At 43.9% G+C, this 16121-nt stretch overlaps 1 protein-coding gene across 1 annotated transcript; it reads right to left on the bottom strand.

The window, feature by feature from the left end:
* Positions 1-1644: 1644 nt before the first annotated feature.
* Positions 1645-15659, bottom strand: ATP5F1A (ATP synthase F1 subunit alpha). Its single transcript, XM_072992978.2, has 12 exons — positions 15477-15659; positions 13304-13382; positions 12028-12197; positions 9654-9827; positions 9397-9563; positions 8529-8677; positions 6414-6565; positions 6077-6301; positions 5838-5945; positions 4948-5092; positions 2467-2617; positions 1645-1954 (listed from the first exon to the last, which is right to left on the bottom strand). The coding sequence occupies exons 1-12, from the start codon at positions 15534-15536 to the stop codon at positions 1873-1875; spliced, it is 1662 nt and encodes a 553-aa protein (XP_072849079.1). The 5' UTR covers positions 15537-15659; the 3' UTR covers positions 1645-1872.
* Positions 15660-16121: the final 462 nt, after the last annotated feature.

The following is a 16121-nucleotide window of genomic DNA, read 5'->3' as shown; positions in this document are numbered from 1 at the left end:
TTACACTCCACCCAGTCCTGGGACACACACATACACACAGGGTGCTATGTACGTCAGGCAACCCGAGACGAAAGGTGTTAAGAAATGCATTAATCACGTGCAATATATTTCTGTTCCCCTGCTTCAGGCACTGCCCTCTTCTGGTCCACTGATGCCAGGGTTCTCCCTGAAACCTTATGCACATCACAAGATGCTTTGGAAGTCACACAACACTGATGTTCACTTCATATACAGAATTTAGCATCTTGCATACAATCCTGTGAAGCAATATCTTCTATATGAACCATTACTTGAACAACATTTTGAGTGTGTAAATAACCTTCACTTCCCATGCCAGCAGTCAAACTACACACCACTATTCACGTTAGACACACTTGACTCCACTTTGTGAAGAAAAAGCTTTCTTCACTGCCTGATAGGGGATGGGCACAAATAAGTTTTTTAAAAAATGAATTGGGAAGTTCGTAAAAAAAAATCAGTTTTGTTGGTTCGTCCAAACCAACAAATCAAAACGAATGGAATCAACCGGCTTTTGTAGTATTCAATAGACTTCCATGTGGTTAATTTCTTCCCACCCCTACCAGGCTGCCCCCTTTGCACAGACCCCCCTCCCTGGCCCTGCTTCCTCCTCCATGGTTGTTCTGGTGCCACACAGTGCTGGATCGCCAGCTTGCAGCCAGAACTATGATGGAGGCAGCAGCGCAGAACCAGAGAGGGAAGCGACAGGGGTGGTGGGAAGGGGGGGGGGAAGTCAGACAGGGGCAGGCTTGTGAGGCTGAAAAGTTTATCCATCCCTACCACAGTGTACAAACAACAATGGAGGATGCAGCAGCAGGACCAGGGAGGGTGTCGACTGGGGGGCTTCGTTTCTCTTCCATCCAGGCATGAACTTAAAACAAATGGGTTTATGGGTTCTTTTTCTTTTTGAAGTTTGAAAAGATGGTGGTTCATACCCATCTCCACTCCTGATCCAGGACATGTTTCTGATCTGAATTGGGGCCTAGGATGGCTGATTTTGCCTTGCCAACCCTTTCCCCTCCTTCCTGATTGCACACTAGTATGTGAACCATCTGAAAGCATGTCAGATATTCTTGCACAGACTAACATGGCTGCTTCCTTGAAAATTACGAAGACTGTTAAGAGTTTAAATTTAAGGGGAAATTTCAGAGGATTTCCTCAGACGATGCAAGAGAGAAATTCCACATATACACCCTTCCTCCCACCTGCCCTTCCTTAAAATCTAGGCTGTTGTGGAGAGTTAATACCTGGAAAAATCACTCTTCCTTCATATCAAGGACTCTTTCTTCATTATAAGAACACTGCACAATTTTAAGTGATGGATGTATATGACAATCTGTGATGGCAATCACAGATTGTCCCAGGTGTTCAAATGCCTATTTTTTCCCCCTCAGTATGGTACAAAGGCTTTTAGGGTACTGGTTTGTATAGCAAACTGGCAAAAACCCACACAAAGAAGCAAAATGTTTTAGGGCGACTTAGAGGCAACCCGTCTCTGCACAAGCCACTCACACTGTACTTCAGGATAAACAAGCTGGAGGTGTAGAATTAGAAAGCAAATCGCTCCCAGTCCTCTGTCATGGATTGTTGAAACATTACCAGAAAAGAAGGCACACTGAAGCCGCCTGGGTCTGAAGACTTTATTCATCATGTCGTTATACACACATCGATATTGTTGGTCAATTGGGCTCCATCACAGTGAGGACTACATCCACAAGACTTCTTTACCTGACATGGCTTATTCTCACTGTGAGAGCTGCACATCTTTCAAGTCTCTGGAAAAAACAAACCAGAGTACTACCAGCTGTCAGCGATAAAAAAAAAATACTCTGGTATATGGAACTGTTACAGAGTTTATCCTCCAAACGTGGACAGGAATTCTGTGACTATTTCTTTCAGCTTGGCTTCTGTTTGTTCAGAGATCTTCCCCTCAGTCCTGTCAAGGCAAAACCAACATGAATTTCATCCTCTACTTGCAGCAACCCGTAAAACACCGAGCCCCTCAACTCCACTCTTTTCGCTGCCTCTTCTTCCCTCATGTCAAAACTGGCACAAACTAATTGAATTTAATAATGGCATTTATAATCTTCACTGCAAAACCATATGCTTAACAAAGGCAACCTTTTGTAAAACTTCTCCAGCAAAACTAAGGATTTTTTTTTCTTCTTTAAAGAAACTACTTTAAAGAAACTACTTAAAAACTACACCAGGTTGTGCCAGCTGCCACACACCTGAGACCCACTCTTGTTTTTTTGGGAAGAAGGCTATTTTGGGCCTTAAGAAAGTCCAGGACCCTGAAAGAGGACTGAGTCTTCCCAGAGGCTTCAAGGTTCTCCATTCTAGATTGGGTCACAATCATTCAGAAATGCAACAGCCAAATGTGAGGCTGAACTTGGTTAAGATAGTCTCAGCTTCTTCCAAGCTGCTGTGAAGCAAATACATTTTTACCTGATTGTGGAGAGGAGGGCCTGGTGCTGGCTCAGAACGTGAGCAAGGAAAGTACTCTCAAATTTGGTGATCTTGCTGGGCTCCAACTTGTCCAGGTGGCCTCTGACCCCAGCATAGATGACAGCTACTTGCTCCTCAATAGCCATAGGAACTATGCAGGGAAGAAACAAGTCTGTGTCAGATCACTCAGCCTTCAATTTCCTGGTATGTCACAAGTGTCAAGAAACCTATTGTTACTCAAGTCCTATCCTGAAGACACAGCCTGTATAGGAGAGGGCATAAAAGGGGAACAAGCTAGAAGAAGCGGCAAGAAGATAAATCAGATGCAAGTCTGACTGCCATATAAAGCAGGAAATGCTAGCTGCCTAGAAAATGGGATGTTGGGAACAACTTCATGGCACTGACACAGCTTCTTTGAGCCCAAAACAATGGGCCAGTATGGAGATGGATACATGATGCATAGGCCACTGGAAAGTTGATAGCCTGTGAGCCTGCAATGTTCATTATACAGAGATATATGGTACCTAGAGTTATGTCACCCCTCTGAAAAGAATAGAGAACCCTTTCCACAGGTTTTGGCCACACTGTGTTATTGATTAATGAAGACTCATCCTGTGTTTAGCAACTGGGGAAGGTAAAGTAACAACACAGAAAGCAGGGAACTTTAGTATTGTCAATGAAACAAAAAAGCCACTGCACCCTGAGAGAAGAGGCTTTTCTCCCCTCAACCTTTTCCCTAAACCCTTGATTCCTGAATCTTTTTTTTTCTTTCCAAGGAAAAAAGACTTTCCATCTCCCTAAACCAACCTTCTCGTGGACCTAGTTATCTGAATCTATGGGACCAAGCTCTTCACACCTCTATGCTGGATTAAGTAGAGATAGTACTTTAATTACTGTTCTAATCATATTTTGATTTGCCAACTTTGCTGCCAAATAGTTGGGAACTTTTAGGTCTGCTTCTAAGAGTCAAGGCTGGAGGGAGTTTTAGGTGGTGCTAGAGAATATACTCCAAGTGGTTACTAATTTCACAGGCCCTTATTGTGTGTATGCCACAGAATTCTTTTAAAGAGTTTACTTAGTTTGTTCAGGATTACGTTATCCAAATGGCTGTAGCAGAATCACAGTCTCTGTGTGTGAAAATGCCTGTATGTAACAACTGGTTTGATTTTTGTGAATGTTATCATTCTCTTCACAAAATGTTGCTTTTCTGATCTGTACTTGAAAATGTTTCATCCTTACTGAACTAACCAAGTTCATTTCTCTTTGTTCCCTCTGCTAAACTTAAATAAATCTTCCCATTAATTATATCTGCTCTCCTACCCCATGTGATCAAAAGGACCCCATTTCCACTTATATCTATGTTAATTACAGTTAGAGCAGCGAAAACAAGAACGCTTTAGAACACAAGAGGATAAAGTTGTAATTTAACATAACTCTGCTCAGAAATCTCTGGGAGAGTAAGAGACTACCAGTATTTTAAAAATAGAAAAACCACATTTTCCTCACCACCATTACTACAGTATGTGCAGGCGGCGTACATACACTACACTTTTATGGCCATTCTTACTGAAGATATCCGCTTAGTGTACAAACCATCCAAGGCTATTCCACGGCCAGTTTGAACTTCCTTCTCTGAGAGGAGCTCAATCCCTTTGGTTATCAACGGTAAGACAGTTGCTTTGGCTTCAGGTGTATAATAAAAGGCAAGACCAAGTCCTACAGCCATGCAGGGAGGCCTAAGAAGCAATTTCTGAAGGGTGCTTTGGTGGCTTATACTAACGAACTGATACACTGATTTTTGTTACCAAACAATGTTGAAGTCACTCCAGGGGAAGAATACAGTGGTGCCTCGCTTAACAACATTAATTCGTTCCAGCGAAATCGCTGTAGAGCGAAAATGTTGTAAAGTGAAAATAAAAAACCCACTGAAACGCATTAAAACCTGGTTAATGCGTTCCAATGGGCTAAAAACTCACTGTCCAGCGAGCATACTCCATACAGTGGCCATTTTCGGTGCCTGTATAGCAAGGAATCCGTCCCTAAGCACAGTGGGGATTCATTTTGAGCACCCAGCGGCCATTTTGAAAACCCAGCGATCAGCTGTTTTGATCGTCATAATACAAAAAATCGGTTCCTGAAGCAGGGAACCAATCTTCACAAAGCAAAAAAACCCCATTTAAAACATCGTTTTGCGATCGCAAAAACATCGCTGTACAGCAGATTCGTCGTAATGCAGGGCAATCGTTAAGCGGGGCACGACTGTACTTACAAAAGCAAATCATTACTAAACGCCTTGTTTGCAAAGGCACAAGCTGTTTGGAACCAGCCAGAAGCAAGAATGACTGGAGGCAATGCTTCCTAAATTCTAGCTCCCAAAGTTCAGAAGGAAAGAAACAGACTGACTAGGTTCCCCTAGGGAACGTTGCAAAGGGAGTCACATTCTGAATGGCTAGTAATACATACTATGACAAAGATACTTACCATACTGCCCTTGTTTCAGCAGCTCAGTCAAACGCACACCACGATTCAGCAGCTGCTGAGTCGCAGCATCGAGATCTGACCCAAACTGGGCAAAAGCAGCCACTTCACGGTACTGAGCCAATTCCAGCTTCATGGTGCCAGCCACCTACAGAATGTGGAAGATAGGCTTACTGGCCTCTAAGCAAGTCACTCCATGTATTACATGCTGCTACTTTGAGTGCAGGTTACTACCTCCTGGATTATTAGGGCCATTTTTTCACATAACACTTGTTGCCAAGGGTGACAGTTGCAGACTACGCTGTCAAAGGTTGTTGTCGGAGTTATTAGCTTTCAAAATAAAAGTCTCACTTTGTCCAGAATGGGCAGCTTTATGGCCAGGATGCTCAAGCCTGAGTGCTACCGTGTGGAGCCAGAGATAAAACAGCACCTCAACTGGCCAAGAACATGCACATCAGGTAGTACCTGTAATACATACTCATTTCAGTAATTTGTTTCAGCACCAAAGTGATATTCCATTGTTCCACTCCTTGCTGCCTGGCTGCCTACTCACCCATCTACCCATTTTCCAGCAACCTCATTTGGTAACAATATGACTTGTTTTGGTTTTGTCAAGGTAAAACAAATGATCCCTACATCTATCCCCTCCAGTTTTGCAAGTTATAAAAAGCAAGAAAGCTTAGAAGCCTGTCAGAAATTAACAAAACTGTATGATACATAGATTAATGCTTTTACACTTCTAACTACCTAATTTATCTGAAGAACCAAGTTGCCTGAAATACATGGGGGTAGCAAAAGCAACAGCAGAATTCAAGGAACGATGACAACTGAACCTAATTTAAGCAAGTGCTAGGTGTGTGGAAAATCCTGATGAACTGTCATTTTCCATTTACCTGCTTCATGGCTCTTGTCTGGGCAGCAGAACCGACACGAGACACAGACAACCCGACATTGATGGCCGGGCGGATACCCTTGTAGAACAATTCCGTTTCCAAGAAAATCTACAAGGAAAAGATTGGAATGTTAAACATCTGTCTAACGTCTCTTTAGTTCCGTTATGCTCAATATCCTTTCTAGATTATACGAAAGCAATTCTTGCAGAGGTTCTCACTGATGTTCTCTGGAATCTTACCTGCCCATCAGTAATAGAGATGACATTAGTTGGAATATAGGCTGACACATCCCCAGCTTGAGTCTCAATGACAGGAAGGGCAGTCAGAGAGCCACCTCCAAAAGCATCATTCATTTTGGCTGCTCTTTCCAAAAGACGGGAGTGGAGGTAGAACACATCCCCTGGGTAGGCTTCTCTGCCAGGGGGGCGACGTAGCAGGAGAGACATCTGGCGGTAGGCGACAGCCTGTTACAGACAAAAGAGCCAGAGTATTACAATCTAGCCACTCATTCTTATGCATGCCCCCAAAATCGGTATTTGCGTCCCCAAAATTAAGATGCCAACAGTATGGTCAAACCTGCTTGGATAAGTCATCATAAATAATTAAGGCGTGTTTGCCATTGTCTCTGAAGTACTCTCCCATGGAACAGCCGGAATATGGAGCCAAATACTGAAGAGGGGCAGCATCTGAGGCTGTAGCAGAGACCACAATGGTGTACTTCATGGCATCTGGAAGGAAGAAACGTAGCATGTTGGCTTCGATTGCTTTTTTGTTCAGTGGAAATAGGACATATTCTAACTAACCGCATCACTATTACACTACTCCCCAACCCTCTTTTCTACCCCTCTGAACTTCTCAAAATACTAAAGCAAATGACTTTTTGGTGACTAGCAGGTAGTTCTCAAAAGTGTACAATTTACTTCATAGTTGCTTGGCCATCTTGTCTCTTAACACTAGATTCTCCCCATGTTTACAATGAAATTTCATTCAGAGGCACAACAGTACCAATACACTGCTTACTAGTCATGATATTTCTGGACTACAGATCCCATAATTCTGACTGTTCCATCTGACAGACTCACACCCACAGACTCCTAAATGGGTCTCACCTGGATCAAAGGCCTGCCTGCCTGCCTGCCAAGGTTTCAAGGCTTAGCCTGGCCCTAGCTTCCTATGCAGAACGGAAGCTTTCAGGTAACAGTGGGGCAGCTCTCTTCCTACAGAAACATAGGGTGCAAGCCAGCCTTATGCTAATTACAAAGCCTTTTCAACTAAGCCTTTTCTCCACATGAGCCTCATTTAGGTATCTGCACTTGTGGGTCTGCCAGGTGCAATTCCTAGAATGGAGAATTATGGGTTCTATAATCCAAAATCCCCATGCCTACTGCCTACATTAGCTATGCTCAGGGTTCTACTCTGATCTAGAAAGCAACACATTTGTAATCACTGGAAAATAAGGAATGCTTTCCCTAGGGTCACATCTGCTTCCACATCCTGCCTGCCTAACTCTTCCTACAAAAAGCATGCATTTTTTCAAACTAACTTACATTTTTGGGTATGTGTGTAGTAAACTGGCTCACACAGCCCCTAGAGTGCATAAAGGGCTGCTGCAGCAACAATTTGGGGGCATGTGTAGAGTACTGAGCCCCACAGGGCTACTGGAGGCCATATGTGGGCGCTGTGGTTAAGGGATGTGGGGGCACGGCAGGTTAAACTGCCGACGCCTGTGGGCTGCAAGGTCAGAAGACCAGCCGTCGTAATATCAAATCCACGCGATGGAGTGAGCTCCTGTCACTTGTCCCAACTCCTGCTAATCTAGCCATTCGAAAGCATATTTTTAAAAAATGTGAGTCGATAAATAGGTACCCCTCAGTGGGAAGGTCACAGCATTCCGTGTCTAGTCACGCTGGCCAAGAGACCACGGAACGGGCTTCGGACAAACATTGGCTCTATGGCTTGGAGACAGGGATGAGCACCGTGTCCTAGAGTTGGACATCACTGGACTAAATGTCAAGGGGAACCTTTACCTACAGGCTGCCCTTTGCCCACCCATGCTGTGGTCCCACACACTGAAAGCTGTGTAAATCTGGAAATTGGGCAATTTTTTAAAAAGTTTCTAATTTTCAGAAGACAAACTCATGAACATGAGATCTTAAGACTTAGTATGAAAGCAATGAAGGGGAAATGGGATTGGGGTGGTAGCATTTGAAATGACACAACAATTTGTGCCTGGACCCACCCAGCATAGCATAACAATAGCCATGTTTCCTAACGTACGTTTGTCAGTTATGAGATTCTCAGAAGTAACTAAAGAAACCAGAATTACCATTAAGCAATAGATTTTTTTAACTAGCCTTTCAGGGAAAGAGTGTGTTTCTCTTCATCATTCACAACTTAATATTTTATCTTTTTTAAAATTTGTATATCAATTCAGTTGAGTGGAACAATTATTTCACCTTCATTTACAATAGTTTCAAACATGTATCCTCAGCAAAAATGAATCCAATGGCTTTATAGGAAGATACACTGAATAAAAGGAATCCTTGCTCCAAATTAACATTACATCACTTGGAAGCGTTTCTCTTAAAAACCCACTTTTGAGTGCTGTAACAGGGACTTCTTTATGCTCTACATTTCCACAGGCAACACCGCCATGTAGGCAAGTTTAAGTGAACTCCATGCCGATGATACCTGCATCGGTAAGCCTCTTAACCAACTGCGCAACCGTGGATCTCTTCTGACCAATTGCAACATAAATACAGTAGAGTTTTTTCTTCTCATCAGTCCCATCATTAAATCGTTTCTGGTTGATGATTGTATCAATAGCAATTGAAGTTTTCCTGCAAAAAGAACAGAGGTGTAGTCAAAAATCCTTGAAGTTCAAACAGTTCATTTCAAACTGTGTTTTGCAGAAAACTCAAGAGATTAATCAGGGAAGAAATTTACATATGCCTTCTCCCAACTTCTACGGAGTACAAGAACTTTAAGTTAGATGCATAACAATTGTGAATAAACAGCTCAATGCGGAAGCGTTCTCTGCAGGAGGACATTGGAACATGACCCTCTAACATTAGAGCCAGGTGAATGTGTCAATTTTGTTGTCTTCCACGGTTAAATATTTTAAATCTAATCAAGAAGAAACAGTGAAATTCTCAATCGTCTGTGCGGTTCAAACATACTGATGAAAGCTATGTCCTATATGGGAAAAATCATGTTGAACCTATCTGCTATACATAGAAAAGTTAACAAGGGGCTTGTCAGAAAAAAAAACAGGTATCAATCCTAATTAAGGAACACAAACAAGGTTAACTACAGTGATTAAAAACCAAAGTTCAGAGCCTATAAGCTCAAAGTGTTGTTGTTAGACAGACCTCCCCCCCACATTCCCAATTGGCTGAATTTCTGAAGAAATTTTCAAACTCTGAACATTCCCAACAAAACACCTGCCAAGTCAAATTCTAATCCACCCCATGTTACTCTTGCATGTATTATCCACCTTAACAAGAAAACAATGGCAGTCAGAAGCAAGTCATTTGAGTAAATGGCACCAGTTCCTTACCCAGTCTGCCTGTCACCAATGATCAATTCACGCTGGCCACGGCCAATGGGTACCAAGCTATCTACAGCCTTGATGCCGGTCTGCATGGGCTCACGCACAGAGATTCTAGGAATGATCCCAGGGGCTTTCAGGCCAACCCTCCTGCGCAACTTGGAAGTGATGGGGCCCTTTAAAGCAAGACAATGTTGTCACTCTTCTTTGTTTACTCACCACAATTAAAGCACACACAAAGCAATAGGTATGATTTCTGCATCTACCTTTCCATCAATAGGATTGCCCAGCGCATCGACGACACGCCCCAGCAGCTCTTCACCCACTGGCACATCCACAATGGCACCAGTTCTCTTCACAATGTCCCCTTCCTTAATCAATCTGTCATTGCCGAATACGACGACACCAACGTTGTCAGGCTCCAAGTTCAGGGACATACCCTTAAAAATACAGAAAAAGTATTTGTAAAGGTTATGGCAACAAACACTCCAGTCAAGCAACATTCAAGGTAAATTCTACCCAAACAAAGTGATGCAAACAAGGTTTGCTGTGAAAATCTAGTTCCCTTAAATACCTTTTCTACGTTTTGATTAACAGTTCTTTGGAACATGCTGCCAGTTAGTTATGACAGTCTGGGACTGATAAAACAATGGTTCATTTCATTAGGACTGTGTCCAATATGAAAAATAAACTATAGGCTTTCAATGAGCAAATATCATTCAGAAAAGCTGATTTTAAACATTTCCAATCCAGAGTTTACTAACAAACCTGACAGAAAGAGGTTTTCAAATCAACAAGGATGTTTGGTATCAGTACTTAACAAAAACTGCTGTTGTTGTTTACTTGTTAAGTCATGTTTGACTCTTTGTGAGCCCATGGACCAGAGCATGCCAGGCCCTCCTGTCTTCCACAGCCTCCTTGAGTTGGGTCAAATTCATGTTGGTAACTTCGGTGACACTGTCCATCCATCTCGTCCTCTGTCGTCCCCTTCTCCTCTTGCCCTCACACTTTCCCAACATCAGGGTCTTTTCCAGGGAGTCTTCTCATGAGATGGCCAAAGTATTGGAGCCTCAGCTTCAGGATCTGTCCTTCCAGTGAGCACTCAGGATTGATTTCCTTCAAAATGGATAGGTTTGTTCTCCTTGCAGTCCAGAGGACTCTCAAGAGTCTCCTCCAACATCACAATTCAAAAGCATCACTTCTCCAGCGGTCAGCCTTCTTTATGGTCCAGCTCTCACTTCCATACATCGCTAATGGAAAAACCATAGCTTTGACTGTGCAGACCTTTTGTCGGCAAGGTGATGTCCCTGCTTTTTAAGATGCTGTCGAGGTTTGTCATCACTTTCCTCCCAAGAAGCAGGTATCTTATAATTTCATGGCTGCTGTCACCACCTGCAGTGCCCATGGAGTCCAAGAAAGTAAAATCTCTCACTGCCTCCATATCTTCCCTTTCTACTTGCCAGGAGGTGATGGGACCAGTGGCCATGATCTTAGGTTTTTTTCCCTTGATGTTGAGCTTGACCATTTTTTGCTCTCTCCTCTTTCACCCTCATTAAGAAGGTATTTAACTCCTCTTCACTTTCTGCCATCAGAGTGGTACCATCTGCATATCTGAGGTTGTTGATATTTCTTCAGGCAATCTGGAGATTCCTCCAGTACAGCCTTTCGCACAATGTATTCTGCATATAAGTTAAATAAGCAGGGGGACAATATACAGCCTTGTCGTACTCTTTTTCCAATTTTGAACCAATCAGTTGTTCCACATCCAGTTCTAACTCTTGCTTTCTGTCCCACATATAGATTTCTCAGAAGATACATAAGGTGGTCAGACACTCCCATTTCTTTAAGAACTTGCCATAGTTTGCTGTGGTCCACACAGTCAAAGGCTTTTACGTAGTAAATGACGCAGCAGTAGATGTTTTTCTGGAACTCTCTGGCTTTCTCCATAATCCAGCACAAGTTAGCAATTTGGTCTCTAGTTCCTTTGCCACTTCGGAATCCAGCTTGTACTTCTGGAAGTTCTCGGTCCACATATTGCTGAAGCCTGCCTTGTCGGATTTTGAGCGTAACCTTGCTAGCGTGTGAAATGAGTGCAATTGCACAGTCGTTGGAGCATTCTTTGGCACTGCCCTTCTTTGGGACTGGGATATCTTCCCATCTCCTGTTTGACCACATCCAGCTTACCAAGTTTCATAGATCTTACATTCCAGGTTCCTATGCCGTAATTTTCTTTGCAGCATCGGACTTTCCTTTCACTTCCAGGCACGTCCACAGCTGAGCGTCGTTTTGGCTTTGGCCCAACCACTTCATTAGCTCTGGAGCTACTTGTCCTCTGCTCTTCCTCAGTAGCATGTTGGACGCCTTCTAACCTGAGGATCCCATCTTCCAGCATATCTTTTAGCCTTTTATTTCTGTTCATGGGGTATTCTTGGCAAAGATACTGGAGTGGCTTGCCAGTTCCTGTTCCAGGTGGATTGCGTTTAGTCAGAACTCTCCACTGTGACCTGTCCATCTTGGGTGTCCCTGCACGGCATAGCCTATAGCTTCTCTGAATTACTAAAGCCCCTTTGCCACGAGAAGGCAGCAATCTGTGAAGGGGCTTAACACAAATACAGATGGCAAAAAAGGTGAGGAACTTACCTTGAGCCCAGAGGAGAACTCAACCATTTCCTCTGCCTGAACATTTCTCAGGCCATACACACGGGCAATACCATCGCCAATTGAGAGGACGCGGCCAGTTTCTTCTAGTTCAGCAGAGGTGTCAGCACCCAGAATACGTTCCTCAAGAATAGAAGATACTTCAGCTGTACCTGGAATTATATAAATCAGGCTAATAATGTTTCCCTTTGCCATCTAAATGAGGGCGGCACATCCAGGTTACATGGCAGTTCCCTCCCAGATCCATTCCAGCAGCCCTCTTTCCTTCCTGGGACAGAGTTCAGAGATTACACTGTTGAAAAGTGATATGCATGAGCATCTCCTGGAGAGGGAAAGAAGACAATGTTCTCCAGAGGTACACATAAATATCACTCTTTCCTCTCTATTAAGAGTAATCTATACAAGATTCTCTACAGAAGAGAACAGAAAGCCTTCCCCCCATCAATCTTAATATTGCTTTTTTGAATACAGTAAAACACGGATTCAGAGCACTTCCTTAAGGACTTATGGAGCTGCAGATTATATACTCAGATCTAAAGTTCTGCCATGTTGCTCACTGTACTACAAAATTCATCTGTCTTTCCTATAAGTAACAGGTGGTAGCAACCAAAAACACTAGAGAATGATTACAGACCTAACAAAAATGACAAAGACGAAAAGAGATAAATTCCAGTCTCAAAAGAGAGGTCCACAATAACAAATGCATCTGTTGCTGAATTTGCTGCTGTAGCATTCAAAGAACCACTGGTTCTCATTTGAAACAAAGCATGCACTCCTAAAATGCACATTTGTATTTCAAAAAAGGTTCTTTCATCTATGTGTTAGTTTTTAAAACTTACTCAGAATTCAAAGGCATTTTTTTTGAAACAACAAATATTTCATAATTTAACATTTTAAAAAGTGATGTACTCAAGTAGTGGCTAAACTACTGAAAAGCTGACTTTGATTTGATCCTGAAAGCTTTAAGACATTATATCAAGTTTCACTGCTACCAGAGACAAGAATCAGAAAAACAGATACCTGCTACTAATTGTTATCTGCCCAGAGTAGACTTGTGTCTAGATGGGTGGGGTATAAATTTAATAAATAAATAAATACATGAATGAATGGGTGGAAATATTTGAAAGACAAAAGGCCAAATAAGAATTCACACAAGAGGTCAGCAGAACAGCTGTAAAGCAAGCCCAATGAACATTGTTCTTTACGGCTACTATGGCTTCACTGTGGAAGAGAGGAGTTTCAATGACTTACAACCTACCCGTTTTCTGTAGGCTTGTTTTGGAGGCATGAAGATTCCTTGTTGCAACAAACGTTGCGCCCAAAGCATTCCTAGACACCTAACAGGAAGAAAAACATTCAGAGTTTACGCTCAACAGCCTCTCCCTCTGACAGAGATTAAATGTACTCCCTGATTGTGGTTATGAATTAAGAGTCAACTTCATTCATAATTAACAAATGGTTTCCCCTTATTTCAGCACAGCATTGTCGGTAAGCAGAATTTCATAGCAAATTCTGAACAGATGCTATTCCCCATCTTCCCACTGCATAATTTATTATGTGTGATGTTTCAACTAGGTGGCTCTCTGAAAGCAAAAATGACAAAACTGATTCATTCATATTTCTGGCACATCCTGAGAGGACAAGGCTCACTGGGAAAGATAAGAATGCTTAGAAAAGGTGAACTCATGAGGAAGAGGAGGGCTGAATACAAGATGGACTGACTCAATACAGTTTTCAAGAGCTGAGCAGGACTGTCAATGACGGGATCTTTGAAGGTCATTAATTCATAGGGTTGCCATATGTCAGAAATGACTTGACAGCATTTAACACAACTAGTAGACACAACTTTATATCACGTTCTGGGCATATTAAGTTGAATAAAAATTCCAATGGGATATGTAAAATTGTAGATTTAGAGTCATTGGCTAAAATCCTGTACCTAGACTAGCACAGCCAGAATGATGTCATTAGAATTGGCAGATTGGTGCTAATTAAGTTCTGCTATGATTTCGGACAACAAGCAATTTCAGTGAACTTCATGCAAATTGCACACGACTTCAAATCAAAACAGGAACTATTTAATTAGCAGCAATCGGCCATCACTACTGTCATTTATTCCAAGTCCACTGGCATGGCTGTGCAACCCAATACCAGCCAATAATGCATTGCTTAAATGTGGCTTTAATAATTATAGGATTTGTACTATTAAATTCTTTCTACAGAAGATTCAAGGACCAGAAGATGGTAAAAAAAAATCAACCACCCACTTCCCTCACTCTTTTAGGAGCACATTCCTGCAAAATCCTACGTGTATAAAGATTTACATTTCCTATCATTCAGAAGCCTTTGCTAAAAGACCGCTGTTGAATAAGTCATGTTCTGCACCAAGACTGCAGAAGTAGAACCTGCATCATCACTGCAACAGCTTTTTTTAAACAATTATGTTGCCCACTATTTTAAAGGGCATCTTGACAAAATTCTGCAAGTCCTGCCAAGTCTGTAGCAGGAGAAGGACAGTTGCCTCTTAGACGACTAACATACAGGACTCCATATCAAGCAGCCTATTTTATATTCTCAGCATTCCCATCAGAGCAATACTGCCCTATCAACACCTCTGAAAAGCGGCTATATTGAACACTAGACCTGACTTTTGACCGTGAAAACAGGCCAACCAAGCTGTGCGACAGGCTTTTCCCTCCATGCAAACTAAAAATGCGCCTAAACGTAGTTGAGAGGCAAAGCTTACAAAAGAGGAATAAATAAGAGCAAGGGAGAATGCCCTAGGGTTCCTCACGACCCGCTTTCAAGGTCACAAATTCTTACGTCTCCCACAATGGTCCTGGTCAGACAAGCCTCTTCTGGCCTTTTCTCCTCCTCCTCCTGCACGCTTTTGCAGATTTTACCATTCTCTGATGGCCAGGAGACGTTCAAGAGACGCGCACAGATCGACTGAACGAATGCCACGAAGGGAAGGCCTGTGCGTTATGCCTTCGACTAAAGCTATTCTGCAAGAGGGGTTTTTGGATAGAGGACGCTTTCTTTCTCCCCCCCCCCGAAAAACACGGGGTTGGCCGGGACGCTCTCCACAGCCCCACAGGCCCCCTTCCAAGGGACGCCGCCAGCCTCCTTTTCCCTGTCCAAAAAGAGGAAGGGGAGAGAATAACCAAACGCCTTCCTCGGGCATGACCTTGCCCGGCCAGGCCTGTCCCTCGAGGGGAAGGGGGCGAAGGAGACTTCGCCGCGGGCAAAGGACAAGGGCGCCGAGAAAGGGAGAAAGCCGCGAGGCAGGAGGAGGAGGAAGAGAGGGGCTGGGCTACAGGGCCCGCTCCCCGCAGCCCGGCCAGCCGTTGGCCCCAATGTCACCCTCCCGGCCCCAGCACCAAGATGGCGGCGCCGAGGAAAGTCTGCCCCCCCCGCTCGCCCCCGCTCACCAAGCCGGCCTGCCGGGGCAGGGAACGGGCGAGGGCGGCGGCTACGCGCACGGACAGCATGGCGGCGAGGCGCTGGAGGAGCCCGCAAGAAACGAGAGCCCGACGTCCCTTCTTGGCTTCCCGGCTTTCACTACCGCCGCCTCACGCCGAGACCGCATAGAAAATGGCCGACTCTGCTCCGCCCCTTTGGGGGCCGGAAGAGGCCAAAGCCACGCCCCCTTCTCCTCCCGCCGTCCTGAAGAGAGAAGGTCACGTCCGCCACGACCCGGAAGTACTTTCCGAAGCTTTTCTCCCCCCTCCTGCCTCAGAATAATTGGGTTTAGAATTATTATTATTATTTAATGTCGTCTGGTCTTTATCTTTTTGGTCAGGGACGTCCCTTTGTCCCTTCTTCCGCTTTTTTCTTAAAAAATCAGTTCGTTTTTGAATGTCGGTTGGCGACCTTGGAAATGGGCGGGGCACTCCACACTCCTAGGCCACGCCTCCCCCCAAGTTCGGAGATTTGGCCATTGAGGCGGAAGGAGGAAAAGGGGGCGTGGCTGGCATCTGGGCCCCGCCTCTGTCGTGGGCGGAGCCTGGGAGGGATCCACGTGGCCGGCGGCGCTGACAGCTGGCGGATCATTCATTCCACGAAGGCTTCGTCCG

The sequence above is a fragment of the Pogona vitticeps genome, chromosome 2 (assembly GCF_051106095.1).
Source record: "Pogona vitticeps strain Pit_001003342236 chromosome 2, PviZW2.1, whole genome shotgun sequence".
Lineage (NCBI taxonomy): Eukaryota > Metazoa > Chordata > Lepidosauria > Squamata > Agamidae > Pogona > Pogona vitticeps.
The sequence above is the reverse complement of the archived record's forward strand: the minus strand, read 5'-3'. Positions and strand labels throughout refer to the sequence as shown.